The sequence below is a fragment of the Protopterus annectens genome, chromosome 5.part0, assembly GCF_019279795.1.
Source record: "Protopterus annectens isolate FY-2018-M chromosome 5.part0, PAN1.0, whole genome shotgun sequence".
NCBI classification, from domain to species: Eukaryota; Metazoa; Chordata; order Ceratodontiformes; family Protopteridae; genus Protopterus; species Protopterus annectens.
In genome coordinates this window covers 1,839,079,959-1,839,097,883 of record NC_056735.1, presented here as the reverse complement: position 1 = coordinate 1,839,097,883, position 17,925 = coordinate 1,839,079,959, and the positions used below count along the sequence as shown (strand labels likewise).

At 38.8% G+C, this 17,925-nt stretch overlaps 1 protein-coding gene across 1 annotated transcript in view; it reads left to right on the top strand.

Moving 5' to 3' along the window:
* The first annotated feature begins 312 nt into the window (after window positions 1-312).
* Window positions 313-17,925, top strand: part of MRPS31 (mitochondrial ribosomal protein S31) — a 621,425-nt gene continuing 603,812 nt past the window's right edge. Inside the window, exon 1 of the mRNA XM_044072042.1 lies at window positions 313-629. Within this exon, the coding sequence (XP_043927977.1) occupies window positions 499-629 (131 nt within the window). The 5' untranslated portion in view covers window positions 313-498. The remainder of the gene's footprint in view (window positions 630-17,925) is intronic.

Here is a 17,925-nt window from a genome sequence, read left to right as displayed (position 1 = left end):
GCCTCGTTTTGGAGATGGAAGGTTACGAGCTATGTGAACTAGCAGTATTACAAAAACTGTTTTGTTTACATGACAAAATTGATTAATGACTGCGTCAACCTGCACAACCGTAAACATGAAGCAAAATAGTGCGCAAAGTATGTTATATTAATATGCTTCATGTACACTGCTAATGTGTAAATTTACGGGGAATACCGAGTAAAAACTCAGTGAAAAAAGGTAGAGGTTAAATGCCAAACCAAAGAGTAAGACAGCCCATTTGACGTATATCAAATGTCAGTCATGTAATTCCCGCCCACAACCTCTGCGATCTTTTATAGTGTATTTTTCCGCTTTGCGTGGTGGCTATAATGATGAACCCCATCCCGGAACTGTATTCTGAAGGTGTATGTTTCATACCGATTCTGTTTTAAGCACGTACAAAGTTGAAGGTCGAAGGGCACTGTGTGGCATGGTGACATTGGATGTATTGGTGTAACGTATTTTCATCTGTAATTAATGATGTATCGTAGATGTGTTTTGTTTATCAGCGGAAACCTGACTGGGAGCCAAAATGCCATTTTTGAATGCTGGGTATCCAGTAGAGGGGAACTACTAAGACCAGTGAATCACTGCAAAGGACTGAACAGGTATATGGGTATGAACATTTGCTCTTCAGTTTACACTTTGGTAGACCAGATAAGCTAGTTTAAGTGACTGCATTTATTTTCCCAAATTTATATCTCCATAACGAAGTATTTTATAAATTCGTTATCCCGACCTTCAGATCGAGTCCATATATTTGTACATCACTGCATAACGTGATGCATCACCATGGGGAGCCTTATGTCAGCAGTACTTGATTTAACATCTTTTTGAATTAGACCATGGTACCTTTTGTATGTGTTTGTTTTGCGGAATGTTTATATTTTGGGACCTGTGACTTTTGCTCATTGATATTATCTGATATTGATGCTTGGTAATGTAACAGAAATCCACAACAGAATGAACAGTCTTTGACTGACAAGATCATGTGCGTCCATGACAAAGTTGAGTACAGTTAGGCATTGTGCAGCACTTGCTGACATTAGGTTTGTTTAGGAAGTTTTGTTTTCAGTTAGCAGGAAGAAGTGCAAACGTCTCATTTTGGATTGTAAAGTGGAATTGTTTTCTACATTCCCAAACCAAATATGTGTGGTGGTTTGAGGTGTAACTTTTAAGGCACTTCTGAAGTTTTAAGATTGTGAAGCATACCTGTCAACCTCTAATTGTAAGAAATCTGGACAAAGCCGAAATAGTGGGCAGATAAAAGCCCAGTATTGGATACAAGTTTTAAATTGTGCTCGCATAAACTTGGGAAATTGCTAGAATAATAGGTGTTGCATTAGCATGCGTTTTCTGAAGAATATTGTAATGATTTGCCATAAAACTGCAACATTTTATGAGGAATAGACCAAATGTATAAGGCAAAAATCTGTACAGTTGAGAAGTGTGTTGTGAAATGATGATGCAGGAGACCATGGACTGGGCATATAAGTCTTGTTTGTTCCCAGGAAAGTGGTTATTAACTGCTTGGCCATTAGGAATGATGGAGGACTAACTCATCTGATTAAAACATTTTTTAAATGATGCCACCCTCCAAGTTTGAGGGTATCTTGACATCAGTGTTGTAGTCCTCTTTGAGAGGCCTGGCCATCTAACCATTTCTGTAGCACTTATTTTAATTGAGTGGAAAAAATCCAAGTTCAGTCTGTTCTTATACATTTGAGTCATAAAAAAGTCAGTATTTACTCCTTCCTCTTGTACAGTTTTGTACTCTCAACAGATATTGAAAAGTGAGTGTAGGGCAGCTGCTCTAGTGTTTTTTCATAGCTGCATACTAGGCTAATGACCACTGGGGCCCTTACAAGCCTAGCCATGCATCCTGCAAGTTTTCTGAGTTGTTGAGGTTATTTTGGGGTATATGTAATCCTGTGTATGATTTACAGACTGTCTCTGTCCATTAGAGATGTATGAAGATGCTCTTCTCCAAAGAAAGGAAGCCAATCTGGTGGTCCCCTGCTATAAACAAACTATACAATAAAAGGAAGAAACTGTTGCAGAAAAGAGGAAAATCCCAGGATGCAAAAAACTCACTCACCAGCCTCAGTAAGAAGCTGAGATCCCTCATAAAATCCTCAAAAGCTAGTTACGAAAATAAAATTGCCAAAGATTCCAAACATTCTATAGTTATGTCAAGAATCTAAATGGAAATACTCAGATCTGCTCTGAGCTACAACAGAATGGCATTAAATATACTGATCCCAAGGATATTGCCAATATCCTGGCAGATCAGTTTAGTGCCAACTTTACCCCCCTCTCGCCCCCTAAAGGGCCCATCTCAATACCAAAAGATTGCCAAATTCCGATAATCACAGCCACACAGGTAGAAACCGCACTCTCCAATGCTATGAATACAGCATCCATGGGACCAGATGACATCCCAGGCTGTGTACTACACAAAATGAACTGGCACCTCACCTAAGTGTCATGTTTAATCATAGCCTCACCTCAGACTTCGTGCCCACTGAGTGGCACACAGCTACAGTTATCCCGCTCCACAAGGGAGGATCTGCCTTGGATCCTGTGAACTACCGTCCCATCAGTCTGACAAGCCTGATCTGCAAGGGCATGGAACGCATTATCATGGAACTTATAAACAAAGACATTGGCAGCCTTCAAACACTGGACCCCACCCAGTTTGGGTTTGTGAAGGGCCGATCTTGTCTCCTGAATCTGATTGACTTCTTCGAATCAGTCTCCAGAGCTGTGGACGAGGGTAAGGTGGTCCACACAGCGTATCTGGACCTCACCAAGGCCTTCAAAACCATCCCCCACTCTGGAATCATAGATAAACTTACTAAGCTGGGCATAAATCCCTATGTCACTCAATGGGTTGCCAACTGGCTTACTGACGGAACCCGGACAGTAAAAGTAGCCAACTCCAACTCCAGCTCCAGGTAAGTGACAAGTGGAGTACCTTGGGGTTCAGTCCTGGGACCACTCTTGTGTGGCATCTACTTCTCTGAAGTACAGGCCAACACTAAGGGACTCTGGCTAACAAAGTTTGCAGATGACTGCAAACTGGGAGCCATTCTTGAATCCCCAAATGATGTGGCTATTCTACAAAAGGGCCTTACAGAAACAGATTCCTAGTGCCAGAGCCATGGGCTCAAGCTTAATGCCAAGAAATGTCTAGTTATCCCCTTTGGAAAAAAACATGTACCCATGAATTACCACATAGGTGGCAGGACACTAAACATCGAAAGTGTGATGAGAGACCTAGGGACAGAGGTGGACAGTGGTCTCACTTTTGATAACCACATCTCCACAACAGTCAGGAAATCCTTCTTTGTGGCACACCTCATCACTAAGGGCTTTTCATCCAGAAAAAAGGAGGTCATTGTCCCACTGTACTCCTCCCTCATTAGACCCATTATAGAGTATAATGCCCCGTTTGGTATGTACCTCACAAGACATCTGCAACAGCTGGAAAGGCCACAGAAATATTTCACTAAAAGAATCACAGGCCTAAATCAGATGCCATATGCTGACCATCTAAAAAAAATCCAGCTATACTCTGTGGCATATTGTCTACTCAAAAATGATCTCTGCTCAACATACATGGCCATTTCAAACCCTGAGCTGTTGGACATGCTGCACTTAAAGAAATCCCAATCCCTCAGAACCACACGCTCCAGGGATCTAAACCTTGTCATTACAATGAACAAAACATGCTGGAGGGATAGGTTCCTGACCCAGAGACTCCTCATACTCTGGAATAGACTGCCCATACATGTCAAGCAGAGAGCCTCATTGGCCCTCTTCAAAAGGAACCTTGATGATTGGATAGGAAATTCACACCGGGGATCATGTCAGTCACCCTGCTAGACAGGTGTCCAGAGAAGTAAATACTGTGGGAAGAAATATCCAGGGAATTGTTATGGCTAGGCTTGCATAGGCCCTAGGGCCGATAGCCTAGTACCTATGTACTAGGCCTGGGACAAATTTCCGACTTCCCATCACTTGTCTATGTTACCCTTAAATAGGATTAAGGAAGAATTCTGCTTCACATGAATGGAAAGCCTATTCCAGATGAGCGGGATACTTTTGAGACATGTACCTGTCCCTCCATCATATCCTATTTGTATTGCATGGAAATATGAAGTCGTTAGATTGAGTAGTTCTGATACTATTCCTCAGTTTTTCGTTATATTAGAGCTGCATTTTATTGTGTTGACAGTCATAAACCATCCTGCTGTTGTCCATTGCTCTCCCTCATGCTTTTTTTATCATCCAAACCATTGGTTGATAATTTAACCTGGAGTAGGATCATCTAGAAGGTTCTGTCTGACTTGGCGAACACTGGTGGCAAAGTAGCTGGGGTGATTGGAGATGAGGTACCCTGATCCAGCATCATTTAGACAAGTGGAGACTATTTTTCAGTGTGTATTAACTTTTTGATGTGCAAGCCTGTGGTGATACCCGCTTATCCAGCAATGGTGGATGTTTGTAGTCAAACATTTTGTTTCAAATTCTTTCTAGGAACTGCTTGTGTTGTTACTGCCCTACGTACCTTGTAGTGTCTGCCAGCTGGCAAGCTTGCAGTAGTAGGCCTTTCCTTGAAACTGGAGAGCTAATTATTAGATTCCTACTCTAAGTTCTGTAGGCCCTGACTAATTATTTCACCCATAATCCATTAATAAGTGCCAGGGTCATTGGTGCCAAATTTGGAAGTCCTGATTTTGCTGCATCAAATTGGCAAACACTCCTTACTTCTCATATTATTATTTTTTATCTACTGTGCATTTCTATGATACAAAGTAAATAAGCCTTTTAACAAGTAACATAACTTCAGCTAAAGTACATACCGTACTTTAAACAAAAAAATGTTTTGTAGAGTATTTTCTGAAGTGATTAGTACCTTTCTAGGCAAGTAGCAAGAGTGCTTTCGGGTAACATTGGTATACTTTCCTGCTTTGAGATTTGCAGATTCATAACATTACATCAAGAGAGTTGCTAGATATGTGCTAAGACAAAAGAAGCTAAAATCTCTGAGGTCTTATTATTTTAATCTTTAGTTTGTGCATGCAGGTAAGTATGGTCTTATTCACAATATGAACGTCTTCCTTACTTAAATGCTGTAGTTGCAAATGATGTGGTCTCTGGCTATTCCGAGAATGATGTGCTACTTGACTGCGGTGTGTTTCAGGTTTATCCTATTTCCTGCTTTCTTCCTTACACCTGTTGCTTTCAGACTTATTGTCATCCTGTTTTTGATGGCATAGTTTGAGAACAGCATCAAATTTAGTTGACTGGGACCATCCAAGTAAATAAAAGGCAATCAGTCAGGAAATAAAACTAAATATTTAGTAGTACCTCAGAATCCAGATCCCATTTAGACAGTTAATTGATAGCTTTCTTGAGAGTAAGCCTTTGTGTTTATCTTGCTTTTTTATTGCACCGCAGAGGGCATTTGTCTTCCAATTATATATTTTATTCTATTTAGTTGATGAGGTTTTTTTCAGAGGAGACTAAAGCTGGTATTTATTACACAGAAGAAATTTGGTTAAGACAGTGTTAATGTTTTTAGCTGTACAGCACAGAGCAAGAGAGAGAGAAGAAAGCTGAAAGGCTACTATTGTGTTCAGTGGAGTTTTCATAGCATTCTTGGAGGTGTCTGAATAGTTAACTGGAAAAATTCTGATTGTGAAAATGTTATAGAGTAATGCAGAATCAGAAGTAAATAGATGGTTCTTTTGCAAATTGAAGATTAATACGTGTCAGATTTTCTCCTGTTGCTGATCATGGAAAAATTGAAGATGACCTGGATGTCTGGGTTTCACAAAGACCACTGCTGGATGAAGGAGGAAGCATTGACTTCCAAAAACTGTATAAGAGTCTAGATTACAAGTTGAGGATTATTTGCATTTTATAGATGGTATCTCAGTTTGGGAAATTTGACAGTTTCATGATGGAAGTAGGTGTAGCTTGAGAAGGCTGCAAATCCTGGTACAGGATCAGGACTGTGACATAGTAGCCTAAGCTGTTTTTCTGCTACTTATAGTCTTAGTACATCAGTTGTTAGGTAATAATTGGAGACATTGTAGGAGTATTGCCTCCAACAACTGCATTCTCTGGCACAAATTAAAGATTGAGTTGTATGTAACAAAATACACTAATCTATTTTTGATGTTTGTGGTGAAGGAGGTTTTTAATGTGAGTTTTGAAGGCCTTTGTAGCCTGGTTTTCCCCTCTAGAAGGATATACCCGCTTTGCAAGTGTTTTGGCTCTTCAGTGACACAGTTGTAGAAACAGATCATTAATCAGTGTTTCCGTAAGGACTTGACACATCTGGTTCAGTGCTAGTGTTACTATAGGGGGGAAAGTTGTATAGACCAGTTGTGGTGCGCAGTATCCTCATGATAGGAGAACACAGATCACAGACTGTGTGCTGTGTCTGGACTAGCCACTTGACAGTGCAAAATATGTGTCTAGGTGATTCAGTCATGTTGACAGTGCAAAATATGTGTCTAGGTGATTCAGTCATGTTGACTGATGCCAAAATGGGCATGGGTATTTGCTGGTGATAAGTGGTTTGAGGACCCATCCTACTCCATCCTATGCCAGGGATCCATGCTAACGATGGGAGGGGTGTATGTGCCCCTATTGGCCAATGTGTGCCTGCCATAAAGCCCAGCAGCCTTGAGTCAATAAACTACTGGCTGGCCAATGTCCAGTTGCCCAGCCTGGGTTACCTGGGATAGTTTCTTTTCATGGCAGTTATATGTCTGCTTGCTTCAGTGATTCGGTGGAAATGTATCAAAGCTTTTTAACATGTATGCATGCTTTGGATATGAGACTGCTGCAAAGGAAAATGAACAAGCTACAAAGGGACATGAGCGATTTTAAGCAAAATCGCATTTTCTCATGGCCGAGAGAAGAGAGCAACGTAACATCATAGAATAATAAAAAAACATTGGATCCTGTGAACAGTAAAAAGGCAGATCCTTTGGATCAACTTGATGTGTTTGAACAACAAAAGAAAAATGCAGCTTTAACTATCCAATGTAATGCTTCACATATAAAAACTGCTCATAAATCGGTCTCTGTGGTTGAAAATGGTTTTGTATATTTAACTGATGAGGGCGTGGTTCAGGGATCTCCTTCCAATAATGGCGTGGCTGATGCTAGAAAAGATGATGCTGTACGTCCCAAAGTGAAGGAGTGTATGGCGTCTAGTACTGCAGACGTGAATAAGAAAGTACTGCAAAGGGAGATAACGTCTTTTTCTCCTTTTCTTTTGAAACAACCGGAGAAGGTTGTTTTGCAGTTACAATAAAAAGAACTTCGCTCACAACACCAGCAGCAACAGCAGCAGTCTGCATTCGGGAAGAGAAAGAGCAACAGTCCACTAGTGCACAACAAGTCTATCAAGCGGTACTGTGAACCTTTCTAAGGTTTCGTTAACAGAGGCGCAGTTGTCTTTGTTAGGTAAAGGCTTGAAATTCATCCCCAGTGCAAGGGATGATATTGTTCAAGCGATTTATAGACTTAAAATCATTTGTATGACTTGTTAGTCTTAAATTGATTTTTAAAAACACAGATTCACACGCACCCGTATGTAGAAGATTAAGTGTGTTTATGCAGGTGCTATGTCCTATATTGATAGCATTTTCTAATATTGTTGAGTGTGAATTGTGATTATAAGGGAACTACTGACCATAAGAGTTTTTATAATATAACATATCCTGAGTATTTAGCTTTAAAGGAACTACAAGCATGTAATACTATAATTATAAAGCAAGCTGACAAAGGGGGAGCAGTTGTTGTAATGGAGAGGGATAATTATTTTGCAAGTTTTAAAGAGTTGTTGAATGATGTTAACACCTTTAGGAGAATTTCCTTTATAGATGTGCAGAAAGTGATTACCGATGTAAATATGGCAATATATGAACTCCAGATAAGTGATGATTTACATGTGGAGTTGTTTAATTATTTGAGTGTTCCATGTCCCAGTGTACCTCAAATTTATGGTATTCCAAAAATACACAAAAGTATTGTTAATCCACCACTGAGACCTATTGTCTCGGGTGGTGGATGGGTAACAGAGCCTATCTCCAAATATCTACAGAGTATTTTGGGGAAGTATTTAAAAATCTGTTCTACTGTGTTGAAGGATACGAATGATTTTTTAAGTAGTCTCTATAATTGGCGGTTGAGTAGTGATGTAGATAAATATGTTATGGTTACTATGGATATTACTTCGTTGTTTACCGTCATACCCAATACTTATGGAGTTAATGCCATACGTGAATTTTTGAATAATGAGATAAGGATGTACGGAAGAGACATTGAGACTATTTGTTCTCTTTTGGAAGTGGTTTTGTTACATAATGTCTTCATTTTTGATGGTGAACCGTTCTTACAGCTTTCAGGGGTGGCAATGGGAATGCCCATTGCTAACACATATGCTAAGCTGGTCCTTTATGAATGGGAGAAAAGGGTTATATTGGATAAGAATAGTCGATTGAATGAGAAAGTATTGTTTTATAAAAGATTTGTGGTTGACTGTTTTTTGATATGGAAAGGTTCCTTTATGGAACTGGAAACTTATATACAATATCTGAATGGCTCGACTGATTTTCTAAAGTTTAAAATGGAAGCTTCATGTAGTAGTATGAATTTCCTGGATGTAACTTTGTTTAAGGTTAATAATAGATTAGAGTCAAAGGTCTTTAGAAAGGAGGTTGATGTATATGCATGCCCCCCATATCTTTAAAGGAATAATGAAAGCACAGTTTATTAGAATGAGTAAGCTAAATACGGTTGATAGTATTTTTAGTAAGCAAATTGAGATTGTCACAAGAGTTTGAGAAGAGCGGCTATCCTAAACAGTTAATAGATAAAATAGATGAGGAAGTGATAAAGGAAAGGCAGTCTATGTATAGACCAATTTTAGACTGAGGCAATGCGGTAGGTAATGATGGACCACATGTAGTTAATGAAACTGTGAGGTATTTGACAACGTATAATTTGAACACCCTCTCAATTATATTACACACATTACGGAATTGGCCAATTTTATTAGCTATGCCTTAGATAAAATCTATTGTAGGTGATGGGCCAAGGTTTGCCTATAGGAGCTCTGAGGCTTTGAAGCAAAAGCTATGTTATAAGGATTTTGAAACAAAAATTAAGAGAATAAATAAAGCAGGTGGAACAATGAAGTGTTACAATTGTTCATGCTGCAATGATTTATATGAAGGAGATAATAATATATTTCAGCATCCCATAAGTGGAGAAGTTTTTGCTTTAAGAACGTTTTCAGCATGTAATGAGGAAAGGGTAGTTTATTTGGCTACATGCATGTTATGTGCATCATTTTACGTGGGCAAAACGATTAGGAAGTTAAGAGAGAGAATGGTGGAGCATAAATCAGAAATAAGGAGAAAGGTATTAACAAATGCTTTGAGTAAGCATGTTATAGATAGAGGTGAAAAACATGTCTTTAAGTTTAGGGTGTTAAGTAAAGTAGAAGTGAGTATAAGGAAACACTTTAGAGTTGAAAGAGTTGGAGTGGATTATTAGGCTCCAGGCAGATACAACTCCTGGTCTAAACAATGCAGTCAGCTTGAAGTCTGTACTGGTTAAGAAGAAGAGGGAGAGGCTTTAACAAGTTTTTTAAATAACTTGTGCACAATGGTTTTAGAGCACTTGATAATGTTTTACATTTATAGTGCATTAGTTTTTGCATGTTTAAGTTATGTGTACAGGCATGAGCATGTGTGCTTATATATGTGTATATATATATATGTGTGTGTATGTATATGTGTGCGCTTATATTTGTTTTTAATGATTTTGATATTTATATAGAATAATGTGTTTTAATAGATTTTAAGTTTTTTATTTGTAGAAGGAGTTCTATATGTATGTATACTATCATGTTTTTAAACTGTACTCTATGGGCAGCATTAAGTAATTTTGTGACTTGATATTTCTTTAAGGTTTGATTGTTGGTTAGGATGTGGGATGGGCTGAAGCATGTGATTCTATGGTTTCTCCTATTTAAATGTTGATTTATTGTATTATTTTATACTGATGAAGGGTGTAGACCCGAAAGCTTTATGTAATAAAGTTCTTGGTGTGGTATCGTTGCAATGTCCAGTTGCCCAGCCTGGGTTACCTGGGATAGTTTCTTTTCATGGCAGTTATCTGCCTGCTTGTGTTACAGCTCACTCCACCAGTGCTGTTGCCTCTACTAGTGCCTTGGTCTGCCATTTGGTCTTCAGTGCATACCTTTACTGAGCATTATAAATTGGATATGATTTTTAGGGCCAGAGCAGGTTTTATTCATGCCATTCTGCATGGGTTTGTCAAGGGCTCTTTCCAGACTTCCACCTCCCAAACTTTTTCTTCAGCGTTTGTACTCTCTGTACTGTGATGAATACTGCAACAGTGATATAGAAGGACATAATACAATTGTGTAAAATCTTACCATAACAGTAGATGTCCTTCTCTTCACTGTGGCAGTATTCACTGTCTTCCTCCAACCCCCTTTTTTTCTTTTGGATTTTGTTTTGGTTCCACACCTGGCTGTGGGTCTCCCTTTTCCATCTGCATTTTCTTCTTCTGGCTGTCCTTAGCAGGAGATCAATATTGTGAAGAATACTGCAATAGTAAAGAGAAGAACATCTGCTGTTATGGTAAGATTATACAGAACTGTACTGTTTGTTTGGTTTGAACTGGAAGTCAAAAGGCTAGTTTTGTTTTATTAGACTATGTGGATTACTGATTTAAAATGTATTTCATATAAGTCCTACCTGCAGAGTCTTCTTGAACTTACACTGGTGGAGTATGCTGGCGTTGGCCAGTGACTTGCCAATTTTCAGATCCTTGCAGTATTTCTGCTGCTAAGTGCAAACCATATACAAGATTACAGATGCTTTTATTGTTGTATGGCATGATTTCCTGGTGACTCCAAACAAGAAGGACTTATTACAAAAATGTGTGAGTTCCTCTGACCAAACGCTGCTGCTACCTATAGCATTGGATAGCCGTACTAGCTAGCATAGCTGCCAATCATACGATTGAGCAGTCTGTAACAGTTAACCAGGGAGGATTACTTCTAGTTTTATTTGATGGCATTTGAGCATTATGGCACCACAGAGTACAGAACATGAGCATATGTCAGAAAAATCCTGTCATCTCAGCTGATGGGAAACATTGAAAATGTATACCGTGATGGAAGGACTGGACTGTGACAAACTTAAAAAGAATGTTTGGTTGAAGTTGGTATAACTCTAAAATAGTAAGCATTAACTGGGCTTTTAATATGGATAAACTGATATGAGTATGGCCGCATGATTTTAAAGCACATTTTAAACCTTTGGCTTAAACTTGGTAGCAATAGTCAATTAAAAATGCTAGATGTCTGAGCAGTAAATGGGTTTAAAAGAACTTTTGTCAAGTAAAATAAGCAAAGGTATCACAAGGGCTCAGAAAAGCCTGTAATTGTAGTACAGTATTTAATGAAACCGTGCGTAAACTGCAGTACGAAATGCACCATTTTCTGTGAAACAATAAAAAGCAAATAATGTACTAATTTGTTAACAGATGTGGGGGGTAGAGGTCACATTGTAGATGGTTTGGCATAATGGTTAAGGTCTTTACCGCACAAATGCAAGGTACAGGGCTTGATTTTTTTCTCTGGTTATTGGCTATGCTTGTAGTAGTCCACAGACTGGTAGCCTAGTGTTTATATAGAGAAGATTCTCAAAAAAATGTAAAATAAAAATTACATGAATGGTAAACCCTCTGTCACGAAGGTCCACAATTTTATTAGCAAACAAAAATAAAAGTAACTGGTAAGCGCTTTCATTCCATACATAGAACTTCATCAGGCCAAGTTAATAATGATTAAAAGACCAAGTAAATACGCTTTTTTAAAATCACATGATTTTAAGCCTTTAATTAGGTAACTCTTTCCTTTTCAAAACTACCGTATAGTTCTCCCTGTCATTTATTCCAGGAGAACTACAGGCATTTAATCTAACTGCCAACAATATTCTTTCTACTCTTATTCATCTTAGTCTTTCAGTCTAAAATCATAATTCTTTACCTGATCAATTGCAGAAAATTTAAAACACACTTTATTCATTTCATTTCATTGAAATGTTTTTCCTTTACATGTCTTGCCAAAGCATTACTTAAACCAAGGGCTTCTACTTCTCTTAAATGTTCATAAATCCTCCTACAAAATTCTCTAACCGTTCTCCCCACATAGAATGCAGAACACACTTCACATAGGGCAATACAAACAACATATAAATTCACATAACAATTTTATCTCATAATTTCTAGCATCTGCTTTAATTTGATCACCTTCGTGTATATATTTACAAAAATTACATTTCATATACTTAAACATTCATATATTTTTTTTCCATCCTCCTACTCATTCCCAATGACATTTTTATAAAAATATTATTTTAAATTTTTACCCCTTTTAGACACAAAAAAAGGATTTTCCCCCTATAATGCCTTTTAAGTCTGGGAAATTCATCAAGAACCTCCAATTATTTTTCACTATTTTCTTAATAGCAATATCATCCACTGAATTTTCTAAAACACAAGCTGGTCAATAGTCTTTTGGCTTCAATTCTTCTCTTCTTGTAAGGGAAGCTCTACTGATAGTTGTCCTCTCATTTATGACATCATTCATTATGCTATCCATCATGTATGTCTCTTGGATAACCCCTTTCACAGAATCTTGTTTTTAAAGCCTCACATTCTAAGTTAAAAAAATGTGAATCTTCTGTTAGGTTACTTAACTTAAGAAGTTGCCTTTTCACTGTGTTTCTTTTTAAGCTTACACTATGCATACTACTATGGGCCGTGGTGGTGGTGCTGCGGTAGCGTTGTCGCCTTACAGTAAGACGCTGTCCAGTTCGATTCCCAGCTAGAGCGTCTTCTGCGTGAAGACATGCGTGAATGGGCGTACCTTCGTTGAAAGTTGTGCGTCGGGGCTGGCAACTCGGCACATAAAAATCAACTGCCAATCATTAGGAGACCAGAGTTCCACTGTGGTGAACCCTAACCGGGAAAAGCCGAAAGACACAAGACAAGACTATGCATACTACTATATTGTTTTTTATAAGTCTTCACCTTTAAGCTGCTGTCAGATTTGTAAACCCCTAAATCCCCCCCAAAATTAATACTGTCTTTCCATATTTTATAAGTTGTTGTTGTTGTTTGTCTTTCGGCTTTTCCCGGTTAGGGGTTGCCACAGCGGAACTCTGGTCTGCTAATGATTGGCAGTAGATTTTCACGAACGCCGAGGTGCCAGCTCGACGTTCAACCTTCAACGAAGGCATGCCCATTTACGCATGTCTTTTGAACGCCCACCCAACCATGGGGAAAGACGTGCACTCCCCGCACTCAAGCCGAGAATCTAACGGGAGAACCTCTTGCTGTGAGGCAACAATGCTACCTCTGCACCACCGCGGCACATTTTAAATATTCAGTGACCTTATTTAAATGCATCATAAAATGTGTATTTCTTCAGTACCCTTCCATACAATAAATAAATCTATATAAGACTTGTATTTGACTATATATTTAAAAAACTTGATTTATAAATAAATTCCTTTTCCCAGCATGTCATAAAAATATTGGCGTAACTTTGTGCCATCGCTGCCCCCATCACCACCCCATTTACCTGCTTATAAACGTGTCCAGAAACTAGTAGCATAGTGTTTACAAGTTTGGCATAGTTGTTAAGAGTTTTACCTGAAGGATTCAAGGTACAGGGTTTGACTCTTACATCTGGTTATTACTAAACTTCTACTAGTCTTCCTGTGAACCTGTTGCTAAGTTCTGTGTCAATAAGGCGGAAGAGTGTGCTACTAATAGAATGTGGAACTGAAATGCATGCTTAAAATGAAGCTGTGCTTGTGGAGTGTGATAAAACAACATCCTAGGATAACAGAGTCAGCACTGTGTTTTTGTTTACAACCAAGCTAGTGAAGTCTACTCTCTTTTTTTAGAAGAAAGGAATTTCAAACCGTTCTCGATCCTGGAAGCATAATGCCCCTTGTTAGTGTTACCCTAATGTATAAATGCAGTATTAGTTAGACAAAATGGGGGAGGTAATAATGCATTCATGGTGAGGTAATAATGCATTCATGGTGATAGACCGAAGTATCCCTTTAACACATGCAGCAATTCAAACAGATGAAGATCATTACATCCCATGTCTTGAATTCCTGATATGACTAATGATGCAGTTTTATGAAAATATCTCCATTTTAAAGAATGTTAAATGAGGGAGGAGGAGGAGGAAGCATATGTGGCAGGCTGTTACACTTAACAAAAAATGGTAGAGCAGCACCTTGACACAGCAATTCACTGAGAATGGGGAGGGGGAAGCAAATTAGTGACATTCATACACAAATGATAATTAAATACAACAGAGCAGAGATGGCATAGAAGCAGTAAAAGAGGCTAGAATTTGGCTGTTTTTAGACGGTCTAAAATTGTGCCTGTTATCAAAAGCATACCCCAGTGATAGGGTGACAGAATTCTAAATAAGATGGAGTGTTGGAACCAACTGGAATTAATAACCCCTGAAGTAAAAGTCATTATAACACAGAAGTCCTCAAAGAAACTGAGAAACATAGATGTTTGGCATCTGAGGTCTCTCAGAACAAAATAAGCGCTAAAACTGAGATAGGCAGGAAGTACAAAGCTTTGAGCCTTCTTCTGCTACTGCTTACCAGAAAATCCAAATAAAGGCAAATAAGAAAGATATGTGATACGCTAAGAAGAAAAGAAAGTTGTCAATAAATTGTTTTGATGTGCCTTGTGCAGTGGAAGTGTAACATGGAGCATTTGACATCCACTTGCACTAAAGTAGAGGGAGAGCAACATAAAAGTATAGAGAGCACCCAGGATACCTGTACTGATAGTTGAGAGAGTAGAGCAGAAGGTAATTTTTGCTAAGAAACTTCCCTTTGCAGGAGAGATGTGGAATAGGCTGCAGTGCCTGTTTTTTGTGGGTATGATGCTACACCTTTTACCTCAAGGCAAGTTACTGAAGAAAGTAACACTGAGGGGGTGGATTTACAGATACGTCACAAACTTAAGAAAACACAGTGGGGCAATGATGCTGTAAGTAGGCAAGAGAGAGCATAAACAAGTTTGCATGTTAAGATAGTGAATAGGATATCCCCATTAATTCTTACCGCTTATGTGTTTGTAGAGAAAAGTGACTAGACCTTGTAGGGCACCTGTAATGAAGGTAGTCTGTAGTCGTGTGTTTAGAGGTCACCTGAGGATGGGCAAACTAATTCAAGAGTTCCAGCTAGATTTTATTGACCAGGCATAATGAAAGCGATAACAGATACCTTTTTCTGCAGAATGCTAGAAAGTTGCACCCCACCTTGTATGTAAGTGTCTTGATCACAATTTGTGAACATTGTGGGGCCAATAGTAAAATCTGATGATGTGCTTCGATATACACTAGTCATAATAGACTGTGATATAAAATTTCCAGAAACAGTGCCATTAAGCAAAGCTAATTCTGACTGTTGCCAGGGAACTGGTATGGCTTTTCTTCAGGGTGGGTATCCCAAAACAGATAATTACTGGCCAAGGCACTCCCTTTATATCAAGGGTGTTGAATCAGCTGTGTCAGTGCTTTATAAAGCCAAGAAGTTGAAGATATGCTTCTACCATCATGATGGATTAGTGGAGAGGTTTAATATAATGCTGACATTGATACCAAGGAAAGTTTTCTTGTTGCAAATGGTAAAAACTGGGACTAGTTGTTACCCTTATTATTTGCAGTCATATAGATGCCACAAACGGCGGTGGCGTTGTTACCTCACAGCAAGAGGTTCTCCCGTTCGATTCTCGGCGTGGCTTGGGAGTGCCTTCTGTGTGGAGTCTGCATGTCCTCCCCGTGGTTGGGTAGCGTTCGAAAGACATGCGTGTGTAAATGGGCATGCCTTCGTTGAAGGTTTGGCATTGAGCTGGCACCTCGGCGTTTCGTAAAAATCTACTGCCAATCATTAGCGGACCGGAGTTCCGCTGTGGCGACCCCTAACAGGGAAAAGCCGAAAGAAGCATACATACATACATACATACTGTGTTAGTTTGTAGGCTGTGTTTAAGCTTGTAATACCCATAGTAAGGAAGCACATGCAGACAGCTTAGGAGATGCAACACTGCATGTGCAATGTGAATGCCTGACTCTCTCAGGAGGTCAGATGTAATGCTAGGGCCCTGCTCAGAAAGCCAAATTTATGGCCAGATGGCAGAGGGCATCTGAGATCACGGAAATAATAAATGCAGTGAACTATAAGGTTAGATAATCAGGAAAGAGAAAAAACAGAGCAAAATGTATCACTAATGTGCCAAAACCATGGATGGATGTAGATAATGCAGAAATTTTGCAAGATGAAGTGCATGCTGGAAAGTTTAGGAAGTCTTTATCTGAAGTAGAGCTAGACGAATTCTTGTCAAGAGTAGAAAAGCAGGAAGTAGCACTTTTCAGAAATGCTTGAGAAAACTAAACTCATAGAGCATAACATAAGACACAGCACATGGAGTGAAAGCTAGATTGTGACCTTACAGAGTATAAGTCACAAAAACGGATAGTGGGGGAAGAAGTTCGGAAAGTTCTCAAACTAGGCAAGATAGAAGAGTCATAGATTCATCTGAAGGCCTACTAGGATTACTTCCTAAACATGATGGAAGTATTGGATACCATAACAATTTTAGGAATCTGAATAGTCTCAAAGTGTGCAAGGTGTCCCCCTTTCAGATTTGATACGGAACCTGTGAAAGGCCAATATTTGACAAGAGGATACTGGCAGATAATAGTTAACTCCATCTAACAAAGAGAACATTGCCTTCGTAACCCTTGATGGTCTATTTCAGTGCACAGTGTTACCATTTGGCAAAATGGAGCCCTAGACACCTTTCAGAAGCTGATGGATAAAATATTGAAGCCCTTCTCATGATATGCTGCTGCATATCCATTTATTCCGGGGACTGGAAGTCTTACTTATTGAAAGTGTATTGTGTGCTAGAATTTGTAAGATTTATTTATTTGTCTGTGTTTACTGGGAAATTCCGACTGGGTAATGCCTATTTTCAGTGGAGGCCCAGGGAGAAAAGCTCATTTCCTTACATTGCATTGTATTAAGTTCCAGTTAAGTTCAGTGTAGTTAAATTTTTATTTACATTTCTACACAAACAGTTTATACATTGTAAGATTTTACAGAGGTGGAAGTTACTAATGAGAAAGCCCCTGGGCAACTTAGCGGATTGTACATGCAGCAGAAAAAAATGTTTTGTTATTTCACTGAGAGACTGAGTGTATTTTGGTTAAGGAGAGTATTTGGAGAGTGTCCTATGGTGAACACAAATATATTTAAGCAGTGGTTTAAAACTATTCAGTTTGTTAGAGAGTTTTATTTGTGTGGGGATACTATTCCGGAGTTTAGCAACATATTGGGAGTAGAGCGAGTCTGCTGCAAAATTATTTGACTTATTTGTAAGTAATAAGAATTTGTTACTAGAATGGAGGTCCCTTGCAGGACAGTAGGGTAGTAATAAGTTTTGTAGTGCAGGGCATTTTTATGGATGATGAAGTTTGTGTGCTGTAGTTAGTTGTCAACGTGTTGGGTAATTGTGTAGTTTAAGCCAGTTTAATTGCTTTAAGCTGTGACAGTGGTGGGTCCTATGAGGGAGATTGGTGGCAAATTTAGCTATTTTATTGTAGCAGGAAGCGAGTTTCTTTGAGTATCATTTAAGTTTGTTAGGATAGGAGTGGCGTTTCAGTTGGAAATAAGAAGGCGGTGAGTAGTGTTTTTTTCTTGCAGTATCTGTAAGGAATCC